General features: G+C 40.9%; 1 protein-coding gene across 2 annotated transcripts in view; it reads right to left on the bottom strand.

Moving 5' to 3' along the window:
* Positions 1-16,436, bottom strand: part of ROS3 (RNA-binding (RRM/RBD/RNP motifs) family protein) — a 63,065-nt gene that overhangs the window by 16,743 nt on the left and 29,886 nt on the right. The window contains exons 2-3 of one of the 2 annotated variants that reach the window (XM_087675922.1): positions 6,826-6,942; positions 171-351 (exon numbers count right to left, since the gene is read on the bottom strand). In XM_087675922.1, coding sequence (XP_087532048.1) covers positions 171-351; positions 6,826-6,942 — 298 coding nt within the window. Of the gene's footprint in view, positions 1-170; positions 352-6,726; positions 6,943-16,436 lie in introns of both variants that reach the window. The other variant, XM_087675921.1, reaches the window with a different exon arrangement.

Genomic DNA, 16,436 nt, shown 5'->3' with positions numbered 1-16,436 from the left:
TCAAATTCAAAAATGTCAAATGCAGTACTCATTTGTGCTTCATAATCAAATTGCAGCCAAAAAAACAAAGTATCCACTTAAGTGATTTAATTCATCATGAACTTTATGAGCATCTGCACCACATTGCTACAAATGATAGCTGAATGTTCCAAAAAAACATTTCACCATACCTTTTCCCTTGTCCTTTTCCGGTGTTGCCAGCTGCTTGTTCAACAAGCTAACTTCATTGGACGAAGCAGCCTTGCAAGAAGGGCTACAATGACAAAGCTGTAAAAGGGAGCATGGAACTGCATCCACCCGCTCAAAACTATATTTGTGTCTTCCCAAGCCTTTTTTGGGTATTTTCTTTACCTGAAAATATGTGAATACAGGCATGCAATAAGCCTTAATAATTTTGATCTGTCTTGATATTGTAACAATTGCCATTTTCTGTCATGAGTGATAGTATGGTTGCATTTGTGGGTGATACAAAATTTTAAAAATGAGCTGAAGTAGTTTCACTAAGTCTGGAATTATCAAGTGCAAAATGTTCAAGAGAACTAAAATGAACAGTTTTCTTCTAGTATCTTTTGATAATTGTTATTAAATCCTTAAACATGCCCCTAATCTGAGGCCTGAACACCCAAACAAAAGAAACAAGTTTATGAAAAATTGATGTCATTGGATTGCAACTATCACGCCCCAGACCCACATCTCTTTTGGCAGATTATGCAATCCATGTAATAAATAGAAGACTCTAGAGGGTGGAAAGAAATCCTTACAGATGCTGAACTTACAAGTAATTTCCCAGGTCTGCCCAAAAGGCGTACTCCATCCATTTGTAATAAAAGTTTAAAAAACACTATAAGGGGCACTAATTTTGGGACCAATAGGCTGTCCATTGTCCAAGATTAAAGGTAACATTTGCATTTTCAATTTATGTGAATTTTATGCTTAATGTAATTACGATTAAATCACATCATTACCCCTCTCCGAGGAGGAAGGATGGTTTCATCTTCTATTGTGCACTCTCACAAAAGCAATGGCAAATGGACATCCGACGCAAATGGGACTTGTTCCTCTTTCCGAACAATCAACAAATTGAAGTCCCACAATTCCCTTAGTATGGAATGACTACTTAGACATTCCCCTTCATATTTCCCTTGTTTCCAAGTCATTCTCCTTACTATATATTCTACCTTTAGGTTTCCTCGTTCTTTGGCCTTTTTCAAGGGTTGGAACATGTTCCCCTATTTCCATGCTTTTCCATCCCTGCCTTCTCTATCTTCTTCTCTTCACATTGGACACACATAGTGTAGATGTGAAGGAGTAGAGATGGTGGCTTAGAATGCAATGCATAAATGGTGAGACTATCAATAAGCCTCCCATGCTTTTGGAAAACAACACGTTGATGGTAGCTAGGTGAGTGTCATGAGGACATGTATTTTTGAAAACTCAATTTTAAGCCAGGTTTCAAAAATACATGTCCTCATGACAATGAGTCTACTACATCTTTGGCTCTCTAGCTTTCTTTGTTTAAGAGAGTGTGAGAGAGCTTAGATGATTCGAAGCACGAGTAAACCATAGGTGTATCAAGCTCTTAAAATAATTAGTTTCCCCGTGCAATGTCCCATTGTTGAGCTTACATAGAGCCAAACATCTTAATTCCTTTGTGAAACAAGGAGAAAATTGATTTGCCTAAGAGATATGTACTCTTACCATGTAGCAGAATAGGAAACATTGTGTGCTTGAGAGGGATGGAACGATGAGGAATCGATTCCGGAATATCATGTCTTGCTCGGTCCAAAACACCCATGGCTTAACTTGGGGATTGACAGTAGATTAAAGTTGATTAGAACATATTAGAGTAGATTGATATTCGTGTACTAAAAGATCTACGAAAATCTTTAAAAATTTTAACTCTTCAATCTTATATAAGCAATATCGTGCATTCTATATTCACTAGTGGCTTGGATGAGATTAGTTGAGGTTTACGGTTGATTTGCTTGAGAGCTTGAGTGAACATTAGGAGTGGATAAGATTACTTTTGAAGCCCACAAGTGCATGACAGGGACTTTGTTTGCTCACTTAGAGTCATCTACGAGTGACTGCTATAGCCCATGATTGCATGACAAAGAGCCAGCTTGCTTACCTTGACTTATCCATGAATGACTAACTACGATTACTTGACTTTAACTAACTAGTATTAGTTGAATCAAACTACCTAAGTACATGAACATGAGTCCTACAATTTGCCATCAACCTATAATTTGGAGCTACCTAAGTACATGATCATGAGTAACCAATAGGTAGCTCCAAATTGTAAGTGTAAGTATGCATCATTAGCAAGGCAAGATGCACCATCAACCTACAATTCGCCATCCATCTCACAAGTGCAAGGAATAGGCCACGATCAAGTACCACTCCACAATTATTCCAATAGCAATCTTTAGGACTCCCATGCATTTGACTTTTGATCCATCAACCACAATAAGCTTGAGTGCACATTTTCCATTGGTGGATTGTCCCATGCGCAAAAAAATCATCCCCTTCTTGGTGGTAATACCTAAGGCTAGCACTCACAAGTCATCCTCCTCAAGCATCATCACTAAAAGTGGTCTACAGTTCATTAAGACTACATTGCCCTCCTCACCATATGTGATTTAAGGTTTCATGTGAGCCTCTTCGTCCAATGGTTCCTCCATGTCATGGACAAGTGTCACGAGATGTGAAATTTCAAGATACTTTAATCTTGTTGACAATATTTAAATTATTAATCAAATGTGCAAGGGTTGTTTAGCACATGTAATTCACATGGCAATTATTTCATGGTAACAAACCAAGGATCCTAAGAATGCAACAGTTGTCAAAGGCAAAAGTTATAATAAGTTATACCTAATAAGTACTACATGGTCCCCAGTGTCAAATTTTGGCCTAGACCAATTTATTGGCCACTAATATTAGTAGTGACATTAGAGACTTGAAAGACAAATTGGTCTAGCCAATTTATTATTGGCTGGTGGAACTACTTTTTTGAGCACTGGAATAATTAGTAAATTACCTTTTAAAATTAATATTCTAAAAATCAATGTAATAAGCTGAAAAATGGGACTAGAAGGCTGCCGCTTGACAAAACTTGCCCATGCAAGTGAAGAAAACGTTTTTAGGGGCACATGGAATCTATTCCAACCATTGTGAGAGAGGAGGTCATTAGAGAGCAAAGAGACTGCTGATATGTTTTGCAGCCACCAAGGATCAATCCTACAACATGTGACAGTAGTTTGGAGCACTCCAGGAGCATGTGACAATAGCCTAAGGTCTTTTTGGTGCAGATGACATCATACAAGAGAAGGCAGCAGTCTTTCTGATGATCCTAAGCTATAGGTGACAACTTCCATGGTTGTTTAAGTAGGGCAGTAGCAGTTTTCAGTGTTTCTTGTGATGAAACTCTGAAATTTCTCTCTATAGCATTCTCTCTTATCCTCCAACCATGTCTCAAGTTATCTCTGCATTTCGCAATTTGAGTCATCAAAGGAAGAGATTTCAATTAATCTCTATTGGAAACCCTAATTTACAACAGAAATTAAGCTTTTGACAGCCGCCATGGGATGTGTGCTCAAAATTTCGAGGGCCTAAGACTTGAATTCCAATAGTTGAAATTGAGAAATTTCAGGGAGATTTAAGAGGCCAACCAGCCAATTTCAGATTTGGGGCTGAATTTGTCTTTCAAGGAGCAAGGTGAAGACCAATCTCCAAGCAAACCAAGGGGCAGTTTGGTTTGGAGGCTTGCTAGTCAGTTTTGACAGCAAGAGGCACTTGGATTAGCAAAGGAGATTAGAGGATCTCAGTTATATTCCTTCCATTTGCAATATAATATTTAAAAATAGTGCAAGGGATGCCAATTTTGGGGCCATCAGAGTATCCAATGTCCAAGATTAAAGTGGTAATATTTGCATTTTCAGTTTATTGAATTTATGCTTGCTGTAATTAGTGTTAAATTAGGTTATTTATCTTCCTATCCAAGGAGGAAGGTTGATTTCATGGTTCCATCGAAAGGATACCATCAATTCCCTTGAATTGGTGGGCTTGAGATACCTAATTGAAGGTCAGAAACTTTGCTCTAGTGCTAAAATTATATTCAGCTGAGCATTACAACAAGAATGTCTTCAAATAGTGAGATGGGATCAAGCAGGGATGATGCCTCTCAATCTGAAAATTCACAAAGTGTTGGGGAAAATGCAATGCCTGATCTTGGACAAGGCACACAACATGGACAGCAAGCTGATAATGTTAGCTTAGACCAAAATGTGGGTCCTTCTAGTCCTCTTGAAGTAGGAAGAGGAATTGATTGACCAGAGTAAAGATCGACTGAGGATGACGGCTGCAATGTTTACACAATTAGCAAATTATCCTCAATTCATGCACTTTTTGAATCCCTTAAAGGAGAGTAGTAAAGACAAGAAGAGGAAATCGTCTTCAAGAGGGTCGAGATAGCAAGATGCACCAAAGGAAGAGCCAATATAGCAGCACGATGTTCCAAACATGGGTAGTGAGCATAAGCAAATGATACTAGTGGGACAATTGATGCATAACAAGGCCAACTTGGAGGTGCCAATCCAATGCTTTGTGGACAACACGGCATGCATGCAATTATGGGATAGCAGGTTACTTTGGTGGTGGCACTAGTTTCCATGCTCTAGTGGATCAGAGGCCGCATGTATAACACAACTCCTTATGGTATACAACAACCAATGCGTGGTGTGCAAGGCCTAATGTATCCAGGTATGAATGGTAATATGCATAAGCCCATGTATAACAATGTTGGCATGATGCTGGGGCACAAAGTGGCAAGTTTGGCAATGCATATAAGCAACCCACTGTGTTTGGGATTCATGGTATTAATGTTGGTCATGCAAATGCTCCATCTAGTGCTCGTCATGAGAAAAAATCCAACTAGTAATGCATGCAATGTACGTACAAATGTATCTTGGTATGATTGGTAGTATGCAAATTCCCATGCACACTCACATTGCAATGTATCTGATACAATCTCATGGAGGTGTAGCAGGTCTAAGCTCTAGACCAGGCAATGATCTCTTGTATCTGCCTATGGAAGTGCTGCCGATGCTTGTGTCAGGGTCTAAGATGTCTGGATTGGCCAAGCTGGATGGCTCAATCAATCAATACTCCGAAAGATGTATTTACATCTCCAAAAAGCCAAAATGGCCTATGAGACAAAGAAATGAGTACATCTGACAATGTTGTCTACTACTACTGTCCAGGAGCTGTCCATTGCTGGCGATCTGATCTATGCTGTCACCTACCTGATCTGAGCAGACCAGCAGATGGGTGTTAGCATCTGTACCTGCATATTACAGCTCCCTCCTGCCATCTGCCTGTCAATGCCATTCTGCAGCTGTTCGTGATCAGGTTGACCTGCATTTTCTGCAATAAACTGCCACCCAGCACCTGCCATCACCCCAGCAGCTGTCGCCTACACCAGGAGATCTTTGATTCAGCTGTCTGCACACTTATCAGAGCTGTTGTATGTGTTCATAGCCTGGACAAGCCACCCTGCCAATCATCTACTTGCTGGTCCCATTTCGGGCATTGTCATCATCACCATCTTCTAAGAAACTTGTGTGTTGCTGCCTACAGCTTCCTCCACTGCCTACATCATCAGTCGTTATCATCCTCAAATAGATTCCAGACTGCTGGTGCCTATATGAGATCCATTCAAGTACGACATACTTTGACATCCTCTCCTTTAGCCACCTCTGCCCTGATCATAGAACTGCAAAGGTTCGAGGCCCACTAATTGTGTACTCTTCATATTCAATAATCATCCAGCATTCTAAAGATTGTGTTCTCCATGACATCAGACACTTCTGCATTTCTGTGTTTGCCATACCACTTTTTTACAAGACCTACATGGACTACTGACTAGTCACAACCAATCAGTGTGCAACACCCTTCTGGGCTATATAGCTAAAGTAATATCATAGAAGCACACAAGCTCTAATCATGAGCCTTTTAGTATCAAGCAGAAAGCATATCACATTAGGAATCCCCTTGCGATCAGGAACGCATCCTGTCACAGCATGTCATGAATAGACTAATTGTTACTATGCTAGGTTCTTCAAGCACTAATAAAGTGTCTCATAATCGCCACGTCCAATCTGTCAAATAAGTGCCTGGGCAAATGGACATCAAGATATCAGATTTTCTGGACAACGTGTGTCATGCCACCTCGAGTTTAGAAGAGATTTTAGTGGATAAATTACCATTCTCTATGTTTAAACACACCAGGGTATTTTACCATACCATGGCAAAATTGACAAACCCTAATAATCCTTGGTGATTCCATACACACAGCTTGTAAACTCTAAAGACATTAACCATAGACCAGCAACACCAGAGGTTGTGATAGAAGCCCAATCCCCTATTCAGGTGATTATCACGATGGCTGAAATAAAGATAACCTTAGCAAAAAACAGCCCAACTGCCTACACAGATAATTATGGAGATAGAAACCAAAGACGGAGATTTATAGTTAGCAGAAGCCTCCAATAACAGGTGAATTTGCACACCATCCATAGATTTACAGTCAACTCCACATAATGGACGACAACCTATCCTTTCACATTCGATCTTCATAATGGACACTGGAAAAAAAAGTTTAAACATGATGTGTAAAAAGTATATCCACTAGTGCAAAGGAAAAGCGTACATGGATCTGAAAATTACCTTTCTCATTTTTGGGAAAAATATATTAAGCATTTTGGAATCATTTGACTCAATGCTTATTGTTGTAGCAGACAAAATACTTGATTTTGGAATGTGCACCTCTTCTTTTTCATTTGGAAAATCACGTGCAGCCCATTCACATTTAAGCTTTTCCAAGTAATGTTCTTTGGCATTTTCCAACTTCAACCGCCCACCCTTCCACATGCAGCCATTATACTGCAATCACACACAAAGGACTGTCTTTTTTCAATCCCACTATAACATTCTCGATAAACTTTTGAATATATGATGAACTCATCCTATCTAGCAGTCAAAAAAGCTGATTAAGTTTGCAAAACATGTACAAGATTGTTAAAGCTTATGCTTCATAAGGTGTTGGCAAGCCAAGTAGGCAGAAATCATTCAGAAATCTCTCAACAGCATGCATTGGCTTTATAACGTCCCCAAGCCACTCATTCACGATAAACTTTTGAATATATGATGAACTCATCCTATCTAGCAGTCAAAAAAGCTGATTAAGTTTGCAAAACGTGTACAAGATCATTAAAGGTTATGCTTCATAAGATGTTGGCAAGCCAAGTAGGCAGAAATCATTCAGAAATCTCTCAACAGCATGCATTGGCTTTATAACATCCCCAAGCCACTCATTCAACCAAGCACAAAAAGAACAGAATTATAACTTATGACAGTGATGAGAAAAATATGCATTCAGTGAAGTTGCTGAGTCAGCCGAATTCATCCTCCCCATAAGAGCAATCAGTTCAATCTACATTTTCAAGCTCCTATGCCATGTCAGTGATCTCTTTATCATGAGATATGGGTTTCCATAAGTAGCTGCACCTAAGAGCCAAGTAGGTCTTTGTTCAATATATATATACATACATATATATATGTACATATATATATGTACATGTACATATATATATGTACATGTACATATATATATGTACATGTACATATATATATGTACATGTACATATATATATGTACATGTACTATATATATATATATATATATATATATATATATATATATATATATATATATATATATAGATGTATGTATATATTACATGTACATACATACATACATACATACATACATACATACATATATATATATATATATATATATATATCGTAAAGCTCCAAAGACATCTAGGTTATCTCCTTTCATATAATTTCAATACACATCCAAGTTTGTATCTATGACTTCTGAGTGAGTAGTGGATCCTAGTGCACAACGGAAAAGGAACATGAACATGTAGAGAGAAGGGAAGAGAAAGACTGCAATGAGAGAAGAGAATGGAAAAGGAAACAAATGCATTGAACTCTGAATGAAAGCCGAATACAAAGGTGGGCTGATCAGTCCCTACGCGCAGCCCAAGGCATCAATGAGGGCACTGATCAGGCCAAAAACAAATGACAGCACCAGAATATGGAGTGACCCAAATGTCGGAGTGTGCTAGAAACCTGCAAAAGATAATGACTAGCCAAGTGGAGGAGCAGCTATAAATAGCTAGATCTGCCCAAAGCTAGCCGATTGCATAAATCTAGGGCCAAAAATGCTGGCCAACCTGCACTATATAATGCAGAAAATGCAATCGCCATTAAAGAAAAGTTTATCACCTTATAGGCCAGTGTGAACATAGTCAAAGCATTGAAAAAAAAATGCACAAGCTGGAAACTAACCAACCAGTGTGAACACACCTAAAACCATTTGAAAAAGAAATGTACTCGAAAAAAAGCTGCCTTTATCGAAATGTTGTCCATCTTGGGGACAACTACGCATGTGACATTGCAAGTATTGGCAATGTGCAATTGCAGTTTCAGCATGGTTCTGTCTTCACATTTCAGCATGTACAGCATATACCTCAGCTCAAGAAGAGCCTAATTAGCACAGGGCAGTTAGATAACGATGGATTTCATACCACCTTTGGTGATGGGAAGTGGAAGATCTGTAAGGGATCTAGAGTGATTGCAGAGGTTGTAAAAGTGATACCTTGTATCCTCTCCATATATCTAGTGTGCGTGACCATGTTGTTGCCGTGACCGAGCAGCCAAGTGTTTCTTTGTGGCATGGCCGGTTGGGACACATGAGTCAAACTAAAATGAAAGTGTTTTCTCGTTTGGGTTACTTGCCTTGTCTTCATTATGCTAATTTTGAGCATTGTGATCATTGCATTTATGGTAAACATGCACAGACCTCTCATAAGAAGTCTCTTTTACTGAAATCTTCTTCTCTAGAGTAAGTACATTCCGATGTATATCAAATACCAAGGTTATCTTTAGGGGGAAAGAAATACTTTGTCACCTTTGTCGATGATGCTACACGGAAGATATGGGTTTACCCTATTCATAGCAAGGACAAAGTGCTTGACAAGTTTAAAAAATTCTTGGCATTGGTTAAAAATCAGACCAATAAGACACTTAGGTGTCTTCGCTCTAACAATGGTGGGGAATATATGTCCAAGGCCTTTCAGACATTTTGTGACAACAAAGGGATAAAGAGGAAGCTCATTGCCCCTTATAATCCACCCCAAAATGGAGTTGCAGAGCATATGAATCAAACCATACAGGATAAGATCTGTGCAATGTTGTTGGGCAAGAAGTGTGGTTGGGCAAGCCACCTTCGTATGCACACTTGAAAGTGTTTGGTTGCAAAGCATTTGTGCACATACGTAAGAAAAAACACAACAAACTTGAGCCAAAGTCCTATAAATGTATTTTCCTAGGATATGGTGATAAAGGTAAAATGGGATATAAATTATGGGATCCCAAGAAAAGGAAAGTAGTACGTAGCAATGATATTATCTTTGTTAGCAATTCAGAGACTGGCAGCCAATCGGACTGCCACGTGGCAGTCCGACCTGTTTCTGACAGTCGGCTACATTTAATGCAGCCGACCTGCATATTGTGGCGTCCAATTTTCTAGCTATTTATAGCCGAGATTTCAGCAGTCTTCCGCACTTCTGTATGCAAGTTCCAGGCTAGAGATACGTGCAAAATCCGTTTCTATTCGCAGATTTCAGACAGGAGATCGTGCAGACTGCAACGGACTTCGAGGTGAACAGCAGGTTGCATCGTCGAGGTGGAGACACGCAGTCCAACGCACTGCGCTCGTGTATATATCTGCATATCTTTGTATATAGCACATTTATACAGCAGATCTTCATCTTCCACTGTCTCTTTCTCTCTTCTCCCTCTGCGCTCTCTCTCTTTCAGTCTTACGCTTCCGCACCGCTGCACTCTGACATGGTATCAGAGCAGTGTAGAAGGGCTGGCTGAGTGAAGAAACAACCTGAAGAAGAGTTTCCATCGCGACACAAGGCTGCGTTTTCCAGCGTTTGAGGGCGAGCAACCCTCCTCCTGCTGTTTGGAAAAGGAGTCCAGTTGGTGGAGGGTTGCGTTTTCCAGCGTTTGAGGGCGAGCAGAAGGGTTGCGCAGAAAAGGAGTCCAGTTGGTGGATTTGCTATTGTTTGCTGCTATTTGAAGAGGAGGAAGGCTGAGTTTTCAGTCTTCAAGTGCAGGTTTTGCTTTTTCATCGCCTCCGGCGGGTGAAGAAGGCTTGAGACGCGGAAAAAATAGCCCTAGCCGGCTGCGTTTTCACAGTCAGAGGGGGCTGCTTTTGCGTTTGTGAAGGCATTACAGGTGCAGATGTCTATAGAGATTGACTTGAAGTTCCAGACGATCATGGACCGGAAGGTGCCTTGTCCAAACTCTCTTCCGATGCTTGTGCGGAGTTGGCCAAGGCACAGTCTCACTGGGACAAACTGAATGCCCGGATTCGTTCTTTTCTTTTTCTGTCTTGTACTACAGCCGTGATAGCCCACATCGAGCACTTGACAGTGGCTCGGGAGATATGGAGCTTGATCAAATGTATAACCGGATGACCCTTATAAAGCGGGTTTCTTTGGAGGTGCAAATGCGGACCTTGTCCGTGAACAAGTCTTCTTCGTTGCGGGAGCACATCAACAAGCTTAGACAGCTTCAGATGCAGGTTCAGAATGCGGGGAAGCTGATTTCCTCCGAAGACATCGCGATCACACTTTTGTCCCAGTTGCCGCCACGATTCGGTGCTTTCTACTCCGCCCTTATTGCTTCGGGGCGTGAGTCTACTCTTCAGTGGGAAGAGCTGGTTCCTATGGTCTTGGACTAAGAGGAACAACTGAAGGGATAGCATGCTTCCAAGTCGGAAGCCTTGACAGGTCAAGCCTCTCAGAAGAAGAGGAAGGACCCAAAGAAGAAGAAGGAGGACAACAAGTCAAAGAAGGACAAGGACAAAGAATCCACATGCCATATTTGTGGAAAGACTGGCCATTGAAAGAAGGATTGCCCTGACAAAGACAAGAAAGACACCAACAAGAAGGACACGAAGGATTCTGGAGCAACCCTCTTGCTCGCCCTCAAACGCTGGAAAACGCAGCCTTGTGGGGAGTTCTACTACAGGTTATTGTTTTACCTTGGGTGCTGGTGTTATCTCATGGAGTAGCAAGAAGCAGCCCACGGTAGCCCTTTCATCTACTGAGGCGGAGTATCGGGCCGCGTCTTTCACCACATGTGAGGCTGTGTGGCTTCGGAGATTGTTGGAGAAGCTTGGCTGCCCCCAGACTCGTCCTACTTTGCTGCAATGTGACAATGAGAGTTGCATTGTCTTGGCACGGAATCCTGTTTTCCATGCCCGGACGAAGCACATAGAGATCCAATACCACTTCATCAAAGAGAAGCTTCTGGATGAGACCATAGCTGTGGAGTACTGCAAGACGGAGGATAATCTTGCAGATTTGTTTACGAAGGTACTTCCCCAGGCTCTACTTCGGAGACATGCTAGATCCCTCAAGCTTCTGCCCCGCCCAGGCTCTGGGAGGGGGTGTTAGCGATTTAGAGACTGGCGGCCAATCAGATTGTACAGTCGGACTGCCACGTGGCAGTCCGACCTGTTTCTGCCAACCTGTTTTTGACAGTCGGCTGCATTTAATGCAGCCAACCTGCATATTGTGGCGCCCAGTTTTCTAGCTATTTATAGCCGAGATTTCAGCAGTCTTCCCCACTTCTGTACGCAGGTTCCAGGCTGGAGATACGTGCAGATTCCGTCTCTGTTCGCAGATTTCAGATAGGAGATCGTGCAGACTGCAGCGGACTTCGAGGTGAACAGCAGGTTGCATCGTCGAGGTGGAGACACGCAGTCCAGCGCATTGCGCCCGTATATATATTTGCATATCGTTGTATACAGCACACTTATACAACAGATCTTCATCTTCCACTATCTCTTTCTCTCTTCTCTCTCTACGCTCTCTCTCTTTCAGTCTTATGCTTCCGCACCGCTGCACTCTGACAATCTTTCGGGAAGATCGCATGCACAAACAGCCTGAAAGAACAGAGGAAGTCCGTAGGGTTGTATTCCAAGAAGAAATACCTTTTGAACAACAAAATGTGCTTGCTATACACAAGTAAATACCTGTTGTAAATGAACCTGCAAATGCATAAAATAATGCTGGAAATGATCAGCCAGCCATTGCCCATAATGATGAGCCACTGGATATGCACGAACAGCTAAAACAGCAAGCTGTTAATGCTGATTTGCAAGCTGAAATGCCAGGACAGCAAGCTGAAAATGGAATTTCGCAAGCTCAACAACCAACAAACAATGATCATTGGGTTAGGAGATTGTCCAGGGCTACTAGACAACTTGATAGATTCGTTCCTGGTGCAAACAATGTGGCTGATTATGTCATGTTGACAGATTGTGGTGAACCATCTTGCTTCAAGGAAGCAATGGACAGACAGGACAGCAAGAAATGGTATAAAGCCATATTATCAGAGATGGAATCTCTTGAGAAAAATGGCACTTCGGACTTGGTGCAGTTGCCCAAAGGGCAAAAAACCCTTCCATGCAAATGGGTTTACAAGATGGTCGCATCTAGTTCCTCACCAAAGTACATAGCAAGATTGGTTGTGAAGGGGTACAAGCAGGAACATGGAGTTGACTTTAATGAGATCTTCTCTCCTGTAGTCAAGATGACTACATTGAGAACCATTTTGGGCTTGGTTGCAACTAAAGATATGGAGATCATATAAATGGATATAAAGACTGCATTCTTACATGGTGATCTGCATGAAGGTATATATATGCAATAGCCTGAAGGGTTTGTGGCAAAAGTGAAAGAGAAGATGGTATGTAAACTCAAAAGGAGTTTGTATGGGCTGAAACAAGCACCAAGAGAATGGTATTATAATTTTGATACATTTATGCAGTCTCAAGGTTTTCCAAGAAGTCAAGTGGATCACTGCTTGTACACCAAGAAGCTAGCAGATAGCAGCCTGACTGTCTTGGTTTTGTATATTGATGACATGCTAATTGCTGGCAGGGATATTCATGCCTCGGACTCACTAAAGCAAAGTCTTCATGGCAGCTTTGACATGAAAGATCTTGGTGATGCAAATCACATTCTTGGCATGCGAATTCTCAGAGATAGGTTAAAAGGATTACTCTATCTATCTCAACAAAAGTATATCTCCAAGGTTTTGCAACATTTCGATATGAAGGAGGGGGAAACAATTGGGGTTCCATTGCCTCCATATGTGAAACTCAATGCAGAGGGCAGCCCTACATCTGATGATGAGAAGGCTGAAATGGCCAAGATACCATATGCTTCAGCTGTTGGCAGTTTCATGTATGTTATGGTTGCTACACGTCCTGACATTGCCTTTGCAATGGGAGTGGTTAGCATATACATGGCAAACCCTCGTAAAAAGCATTGAGAAGCAATGAAAGATATTATGAGATACCTCAAAGGCACAAAGAAGTTGTGCATCTGCTTTGAAAAGCAGAAGGAATCTGTCATTGGCATTACAGATGCAGACTATGCTGGTCATGCAGACTGTAAAAAGTCCACTTCTGGATATGTGTTTACCTTCACAGGAGGAGCAATCTCTTGGATCTCCAGGCTACAAAAGTGTGTTGTATTGTCTACTACAGAGGCAGAGTATGTGGCTATCACTGAGGCATGCAAGGAGGCTTTATGGCTTTCACGTCTAGTGGGAGAGCTTGGCATTATAGAGTTACCTATCCTCCATTGTGATAGTCAAAGTGCTATCATGCTAGCATGGAATCCTATCTTTCATGCAAAGACCAAGCACATACAAGTGAAGCATCACTTCATTAGAGATGTACTTGACAATAAGAGCATTGAGCTTGTCAAAGTACATACAGATGATAATCCTGCAAATCTTCTCACGAAGGGTCTTCCGGCAAACGGTTTGCTCATTGGCGACAGATGATGGGAGTGTTTTCCATTGTGATAGTCGGAGTGCTATCACAAAACACATGACAGGTTGAGTGTCAAAGCTTCTAATGTCCTCCTCTCACTCAGATTGAGGCTCACAAACGAGCTAACACTGCATGACACGACTACTATACGTAATAGTAACTATTGTTCTTGAGATAGAACTCTGAGATGGCTTGGCAACTTTTCAAAGAGTATTGCCCAACCACACCCATTACACCTATTATAGGGAGCAATATACAACAAGTATACACAATAGCAAGTGGCAACTTTTCAAAGAGCATTGTCCAATCACATCCATTACATCTCCTATTATAGGAAGCAATATACAACCAATGTACACAATAGCAAGTCAGCCTCTTTTCACTGATCCACCAAAGCCTTGCGCACAAACAACAACTCTCTTCTTTGCAACTAACATGGTCCGAGAGGTTATTGGCACACTTTGCAAGTAAGTTGCAAGTTCATGATGGTTTGGTAGTAGAGCACTTGATACACGCTACAAATATGGTAGCAAGTCTTCATCTTCTCGTTTATATTTTTATAGCACAACTGTGTAAAGGCTTTATAGAAAGCTTGAGCACTAATATGATTGTGTCTATACTCAAGTGAAGAGATCCTATCTTACCTACTAACTACAATAGTATCATGGTTGGTCATGCCTCCATTTTGAGCATGAGCTGAGTTGTTAGGGAAAAGAGAGAAGGTCTCGAAGTACAAGTATAGGTTGGATTTAGGAGCAGCTTTTCTACGTCACATCATACCCTTAAATTAGAAGCGATATTAAGGAGAGTACAGCTCATCAAAGACCGATTTATTGTTGGTTTGTGGATTTCTATAAAGCTTCTAATACAATCCTAAAAGACAAATTGACACACAAGCTATATGATACAAGAGCTCACTTGGAGGATTCATGAATAATATGAGACAGTCATTGGTGGCATCAAGACATTTGAGGGTTTATTGGCACTTGTTTGTTTGACTACAAGGGTGAAACAGGCATGTCCTCTCTATGAGAATAAGCAATGAAAGCAAAATGAGCGTAGAAAGTGAAAGAGAGAACATGAACTCACACAATGAATGAATGGGCAATGGAAACCATAACACAATACAAGAGATGTAGCATACAAATCACAAATAAATGGCATATGAGATGACTAGCAATACCTTCAAACTCCCTCTCTCCACATGGATGTGAACCAATACAACAATAATAGAGAAGTGGACTATATATAGGCCTATATAGGCCCTAGGACAAGACTCAACACAAATGAGCTAGCCCTTAATGACCCACCCAATTGCCCATAAAAGTACCCCAACACCATAAGTTGTACACCACTAACACTCTCTCTTTGATAATATTTCGACTATACATTGATGAGATCTCTAGCTATATCTCTCAAGAAGGGAATATAAGAGCTCAACTAGCTCGGACTCTACAAACCCTGAATGTGGATTGGGTCTCCGAAGAAGTCTTCCACTCGCAAAATCTGAAAAACAATTTAAGCCCCATAAAATTGTAAAGATATGCTAGGGTTTGTGCAGAGAACACATAGAATGTATGAACGACTAAAGACATTAATACAATAAACGCAAACCCGAGATGCAAAACTCAAATACAAAACCACAAATATAAAATGAAAGAACGGAGAACTTTGAAGTTAATGAATCAATGTTGTAGATAAATGGAAGAGTGTACAAAAATCTCATGAGTAGAGGTGTGAATGATGTTGGAAGTGACGTCCACCAGAGACGGATCCAGAGTGTTGTAACCACTAGTCTATCAGAGGATGCATCAACTATGAAGGAGAGAGAAACGAGAGAGAGTGATAGTGGCTGAGCTAAAGCAAGCAAGTAGAGTGTACTTGCTGAATTGAAAGATGGAGTGAAAGTACAATACTAAGTTAGGTCAAGGTTGACCTAACCAACCTTCCACCAACTAACTAGAGTTAGGCTAACTTACTCTAGTCCCTAGTGTCACAACTTCAATGTCAAAGACAGTAGGTACACACACACTACATTGACACTTATTAAAGTATCCACACCACACGAATTACATGGGCACTGCGCAAGATTGACGAATTCTAACGCCCCTCTCAGTATCAATGTGATGAAGTACAAGAATGATCAATCACCTAAGGGTAATAAGTTTAAGGACTTTTGAAAAGCCTCAAACTTCTCACGAGGTAATGCCTTTGTGAAAATGCCTACAACATATTCTTGTGTGGGTACATATATCAAGCCGATCTCTCCTACTTAGCATCTCTCTAACATAATGGTAACTCACCTCAATCTGTTTCATGCAAGCATGAAACACAAGATTATGTGCTACTGCAATAGCACTCTGATTGTTAGAAAGAATGAGTTAGGGATCCTACAATGATAAATGTAGATCAGCCAACAATATGCACAGCCATATACATTC

The sequence above is a fragment of the Lygodium microphyllum genome, chromosome 4 (genome assembly GCF_053477565.2).
Source record: "Lygodium microphyllum isolate KBCC chromosome 4, Lygodium_microphyllum_v1.1.10, whole genome shotgun sequence".
NCBI lineage: Eukaryota > Viridiplantae > Streptophyta > Polypodiopsida > Schizaeales > Lygodiaceae > Lygodium > Lygodium microphyllum.
The sequence above is the reverse complement of the archived record's forward strand: the minus strand, read 5'-3'. Positions and strand labels throughout refer to the sequence as shown.